Source organism: Cervus elaphus, chromosome 13 (assembly GCF_910594005.1).
Source record: "Cervus elaphus chromosome 13, mCerEla1.1, whole genome shotgun sequence".
Taxonomy (NCBI): Eukaryota; Metazoa; Chordata; class Mammalia; order Artiodactyla; family Cervidae; genus Cervus; species Cervus elaphus.
In genome coordinates, this window is record NC_057827.1 from 68547734 (window position 1) to 68554217 (window position 6484).

The 6484-nt window shown below is 50.0% G+C and overlaps 1 protein-coding gene across 1 annotated transcript; it reads right to left on the minus strand.

Moving 5' to 3' along the window:
• Positions 1 to 5299, minus strand: HSP90AA1 (heat shock protein 90 alpha family class A member 1). The gene is made up of 11 exons (XM_043922096.1): positions 5146 to 5299; positions 4538 to 4699; positions 4084 to 4450; positions 3653 to 3786; positions 3037 to 3357; positions 2697 to 2862; positions 2345 to 2535; positions 2098 to 2245; positions 1732 to 2000; positions 1124 to 1457; positions 1 to 818 (listed from the first exon to the last, which is right to left on the minus strand). Exons 2-11 carry the CDS (start codon positions 4697 to 4699, stop codon positions 709 to 711), a joined length of 2202 nt encoding a protein of 733 aa, XP_043778031.1. The 5' UTR covers positions 5146 to 5299; the 3' UTR covers positions 1 to 708.
• Positions 5300 to 6484: the final 1185 nt, after the last annotated feature.

A 6484-nucleotide genomic window follows, 5' to 3' on the forward strand; every position in this document is an offset into this window, starting at 1 on the left:
TAAGACATTACGCATAATTTTTTTAATTCATCTATATTTGTTACAACTTTTTAAAGCAGAATGTGACTTGAGCACTGCATTTCCACTCACAAAACTTGCTCCAAGTTACTTTTCCAGCGGCTTTACAACATGCCTGAGCAGGCTTATAAGTTTGCTACTCTAAACAATATTTTTCTTTGGAAAACAAGCCCTATGTACGGACAGCGAATCCAATCAAGTTGGTTCAGCTTAACACACTAACTTCTAGAGGCCTGGCACATGCAGTCATAACTACAGGGGATGGAAGTTTTAAAAAGTATATCCCAGAAGATGAAAACTTGCTTTAACAAGTGTTTCTTTTAAACATCACGGTATATACTTCAGAACACTTCAGTGACAAAAAATTTTGGTCTACTAAAGAATCCGCTTGATAGCTAAACACTTCAGACCACAAAGTTAACACAGGTTACACACACACCTTACAACAAACGTAACTACTTCCATCTGTTAAAATAAGCCAACATGAAACTAGGAAAAAACTAGCTCTGCTTTAGTGCTAAAAGTATCACAGTATCACACTTAGTATAAAGAAATCTTATCCTCCCCTTATGTAGTTACCATGCCATACGATTTTTAAACGTTAACAAAAATAAAGAAATACTTGAAAACATATTAGAGGGAATGGAGACAGAGTGCTGAACACACAGCCAAGCGATCCTCAGGCAGCGCTTAGTCTACTTCTTCCATGCGGGACGTGTCGTCGTCTCCTTCCAGGGGAGGCATTTCCTCAGTGACCGCAGCACTGCTGTCATCAGCAGTGGGGTCATCCTCATCAATACCTTTAAGAAATAAAAAACATCGATTAGGTTTCTTAAAGCCGCGTAATTGGTCCAACACTGCAGGTTCATACCCACTGGCAGGGCTGAGTGAATTACACGGTACATGAAGCCGTTTCATTTTTCATCCCTTACAACCAAAAGGCTTATTTACTCCCTTGTAACTCATGTGACTTCAGTGTTACCAAAATGGAAAGAGCGCGCCCAACTTGTTGAAATTGCTCAAAGTTCACCCTTTTCAACAGCCACGAGTTTAGGGTTTTCTCTCCAAAGGTACTTGGTACTCACGGTACTTGCACAAGGCTTACCGAGACCGAGTTTGATCATCCTGTAGATCCTGTTGGCGTGCGTCTGGGGGTCCTCCAGGCTGAACCCCGAAGACAGGAGAGCGGTTTCGTACAGCAGGATGACCAGATCCTTCACAGACTTGTCATTCTTGTCAGCCTCTGCCTTTTGCCTCAAGGTCTCGATGATGGAATGGTCAGGGTTGATCTCCAGGTGCTTCTTGGCTGCCATGTAACCCATCGTTGAGTTGTCTCTCAGGGCTTGAGCCTTCATGATCCGTTCCATGTTTGCTGTCCAGCCATATGTGCTTGTCACAATGCAGCATGGGGATGTCACCAACCGGTTAGACACAACCACCTTTCATCAAAAAAAAAATATAGTGATAACTAGGCATAAAGAGTTTCCATTCTCAGTACTCGTACAATACCAAGTTTATTTGAATATTTAAGCAACTTGAGTATTAATGAATCAAATACTATTTGCAAATTTAGATATCAGAAACTTTAAAAGTTCCTTTACATTCTCATGTCTTTAAAGATTTTAAGGACTATGTATATGTGACTTGTTCAAAAGACACGTAACACCCCTAGGAAGGGTCAGTAACCAGAAAATAAAGACTATATTCACACACCTTTTCAACTTTCTTCTCCAAAATGTCCTTCATGATTTTGCAAAGGTTTTCAAATTTTGTCTTTTTTTCTTCTTGTTTCTTTTTCTCTTCCTCATCTTCTGGAAGTTCCAGGCCCTCTTTGGTGACTGACACTAAGGTCTTCCCCTCAAACTCCTTCAGCTGCTGCACACAGTACTCATCAATAGGCTCGATCATGTAGATCACTTCCAAGCCGTGCTTCCGGAGACGCTCCACAAAGGCAGAGTTGGCTACCTGGTCCTTCGTCTCACCTAAGAAACGAAACGTTTTATGTGCAACACCATGTGGGTGATCCTAGGGGATCACAAAAACAAGGATCAACTATCACATTTATTGCCTTTAAATTACCTGTGATGTAATAGATGTGTTTCTGGTTTTCCTTCATTCTTGTGCAATAGTCCTTGAGAGAAACCATCTCATCACCAGAAGCAGAAGTATAGTATCTCAACAGCTCTGAAAGCTTCTTCCGATTTTGAGAATCTTCATGTATTCCAAGCTGAAAGACATTGTTAGCTTTACCAGACTTTCTGTGTTCAATTATTTCAAATGAAAAACGTCTGATTAATACCAATAGTCAAATGTGTTTCTAACCAACCTTAATATTTTTAGAGAACTGCTCATAAAACTTCTTGTAGTTCTCTTTATCTTCTGCCAGTTCAGTGAAGAGTTCCAAGCACTTTTTGACCAAGTTCTTCCTGATAACTTTCAAAATTTTGCTTTGTTGCAACATCTCACGGGAAATGTTCAGAGGAAGATCCTCAGAGTCCACCACACCTCTAATGAAATCTGAAAAACAGACCAAATGCAGTCACTCCAAAGACAAAAACTGACAAATTTGTGAAGCCAAAAAACCAAATTATTTCCCATGTTTAGTTTAAAAACCAGGAGCTGACAGGATGAATCTCTGACCAGTAACAGTGATGTTCTTCATATCCGACTATACTTACTCAGGTATTCAGGGATTAGCTCCTCACAGTTGTCCATGATGAAAACTCTGCGAACATACAACTTAATGTTGTTCTTCTTCTTTCTGTTTTCAAACAGATCAAAAGGAGCTCGTCTTGGGACAAAAAGAAGGGCTCTGAATTCCAACTGTCCTTCAACTGAAAAATGCTATAATAAAACAATCAAGATTAACACAAGAACAACTTGCACCAAGAAACACCACATGTAACACTCAGGGTTACCCAACAAGGACTCTGGACAAAGCATGGGGCATCAGGGAACAGAATGCTGCCCCAAACATCTACAAGGATGATAGTTTTGAAGCACTTAGCAGTCACTCACCTTGACCGCCAAGTGATCCTCCCAATCGTTGGTCAGGCTCTTGTAGAACTCTCCGTACTCCTCGTTAGTGATGTCATCAGGGTTTCTGGTCCAGATAGGCTTTGTCTTGTTCAGCTCTTCTTGATCGATGTACTTCTCCTTGATCTTCTTCTTCTTCTTCTTGTCCCCGTCCTTCTTCTCTTCCTCCTCCTCATCTGAGCCAACGTCTTCTATCTCAGGCTTGTCATCAGACTCCTTTTCTTCTTTCTCCTTCTCTTCCTCTTTGTCTTCCTTCTCTTCTGCCTCATCATCACTAACTTCCTTATCACGTTCCTTCTCCACCTTCAAAGGAGAACAAATCATGTCACCTCTCCATCACAAAACTTAAAAAAACTAAAGGAGATTGCAGCACTTACACCAACGCCACCTGAGAAACAGTAGTAGCCAGGAAGCGGCTCATCAATTTCTGAAGGATCTGAACAGCCCTGGGAACCTTGACAAGAGTCGACAGAGCTCTACCTACCAGCCCAGAAAACTAGTGCAAGTTTGGATCTCTTATGAAAAGCTCTAAGGACTAACAGGATTTCAGTTCAGTCACTTTAGTAACCTATACACGGTAAGATATATGGAAACTCACAAAAAGAGTGATGGGATAGCCAATGAACTGAGAATGCTTCTTCACAATCTCCTTTATTCTCCGTTCCTCCAGGTACTCAGTCTGGTCTTCTTTCAGATGCAGAATAACCTTTGTTCCACGCCCCATAGGTTCTCCTGAAAAAAAGTCCAGAGATTGAGACCAATTTCAATCACAATAGCGTGATCAAGGCAAGAAAACCACTATTTCGCTGTCCGGGCAGTTATTTGAAGAGTCTATGAAGCAGAAGCTTGCGGTTACTACAACTGGTAAGAGTACAAGGGCAGTTAACGGCCTTGCCCAAGATAAACCACCACAAGTGCATACTATCACCCTCCAGTGAAACAGGTTTTAAAAAAACAACTACACACAAACTTCACAGCTTCTTTGGGGTTCCAGTGCCTACAGCACCCAGCCTGTTCTCAGGTGCCTACCTGTATCAGTCCTCACTGTGAAGGATCCTCCTGCAGAAGACTCCCAGGCGTACTGCTCGTCATCGTTATGTTTGGTGATAACGGTCACTTTCTCAGCCACCAAATAGGCTGAATAAAACCCGACACCAAACTGGCCTATCATGGAGATATCAGCGCCAGCCTGCAAAGCCTCCATGAACGCTTTGGTCCCGGACTTGGCGATGGTGCCCAGGTTATTAATCAAATCGGCCTTGGTCATCCCAATGCCGGTGTCCACGATGGTGAGGGTTCGATCTTGCTTGTTCGGTATGAGATTAATGTGCAGCTCTTTCCCAGAGTCTAACTTACTGGGATCGGTCAAACTCTCATACCTGATCTTGTCCAGAGCCTATTTAAAAAAAGACACGTGATGACGCACATCCCCCGTAAAACCGTGCCCTTTGACACAAACACCCCACTCCGCACTAAGACTTACATCGGAGGAGTTTGAAATCAGCTCCCTCAGGAAAATCTCCTTATTCGAATAGAAAGTGTTGATGATCAGTGACATCAACTGGGCAATTTCCGCCTGGAAGGCGAACGTCTCCACTTCCTCCTCCTCCATCGGCTGATCCTGAGCCTGGGTCTCCTCGGGCATCTGCGGGGGAACGCGGAGCCCGTGAGGCCGCCGGCCGGACCCCCTCCCCGCCGCGTCTCGCTCCCGCTCCCGAGCCCGGGGCGCGCGGGAGGCGCCGGCTGACAAAGGATGACCTCATTCCGGGGGCCGGGCGCCGCTGCAGCCCACGCCGGCCTCAAGGCCGCCGCTCCGCCCGGGCGCCCCCGCCCGCGACCCGGGTACCCCGCTCCGGGGCCACAGACCCCGGCCCTCGCCGTCCAGCACGACCCCCGCAGCCCCCGGGCCTACTGGCTCCCGATAGCAAGGGTGGGGGGGGAGGGGACAGGAGGCCGCCGCAGGCCCAAGGCCTGCCGGGTTAACCACGGTCGCCCCGGGCCTGCCGACCTCAGGGGCCCAGGGGGGCTGCCCTCGCTGCCGCCCACCCGTCCCCGGACCCCCGCGGCCCCCCAACAAGCGCCTCCCCTCACCTTGGCTGAAGGACTAGCACGGGCTCCGCAACGACGCAGCACAGGGACGCAGAGGCAACTGGCGCGCCGCCCCCGCGCCGCCCTTATATAGAGGCGGGCCCGCCCAGCGCGCGGCGCCTTTTCCAGAAGCCTCCCGAACCTTCCGGAAGAACCCTCCCCAACAGCCGGCGCGGCCGCGCGCCTGCGCCTGCGCACTGGAGGCCGCAACCCCCCTCCTCGGGGCCGCGCCGCGCGCTCCCACCCCTCACGGCGCCTGCGTGCCAAGCGCGCCCACGCCCGCCGCAGTGCGCCTGCGCGGCCAGGAGCGTTAGGGCGGGCCTGGCGCCTTCCCGGGCTACTGTTCCCGGCGCTACGTGCCCGCGCGCGCGGCGTTCTGCGCCCCGCCGGCCTCCCGCCCTGGGCCCGCCACCCTCGCTCGGCGCGCGTCGGCCTAACGCTCCCCCACCCCAACCTCTGTCAAGGCCCCGGGGGCTGATTGCCCATGCCTGCGGCTCTGGGAAGTCCAGAAAAGTAAACTCTCGGTGGTTAAAGCGTGTCCGCAGATAGTGTGCGCTCCAGATCCCCCAAGCATCAGGACCCCCCGACTGCGGGCCTGGGGCCAGGTTTTGAGCCTTGAGGCCGCGTTTAGGGGATCAGAGCCGGGGTGAGGGGCCCGGTCCCGTGTCCCATGTATATGCTCGGGACACTGATCGCAGGCTCAGGTCCATGGTTAGGGGTTTGGGGGTCCCGGCGGCGGTTATGGGGTCCAGGGCGCATCTCTTTGCCAGGGGCAGCGGTCACGGGTTCAGGATACAAGGAATTCGGGCAACAAGTGCCTGTCGGAGGCTCGGAGCCCCAGCCTGACTGTGGAGTGCAGCGGTCTATGAGCGAGGGGTGACCAGCGTATGTGCGGGGGGAGCAGAGGGGAGCTCCAGAGCCTCGTGGGTCCGTTTGGCTGGTTCTGAACCAGAGGTGGGCCCTGGAACAAAGCGCCATTCCCCCGCCCCAACGCAGGCCGCTACTCCAACATGGGGACTTGTCCTGTCCTTAGGCTCGATTGTGCCCGAGGTGGGGGGAAGAGTTGAAAGGGACACAGTCCCGAATTCTCCCAGCATTTGTTTAGTTCTTTAGGCATTTGTACCTACTTTGTGCTGTGCTTAGTCGCTCAGTCGTGTCCGTCTCTGTGACTGTAGCCGGCCAGGCTCCTCTGTCCATGGGGATTCTCCAGGGAAGAATACTGGAGTAGGTTGCCATGCCCTCCTCCACGGCGTCTTCCTGACCCCAGGGATAGAACCCAGGCCTCCTGCATTGCAAGAGGATTCTTTACCGTGTCTGAGCCGGTGGCTTCCCTGTTACCTAC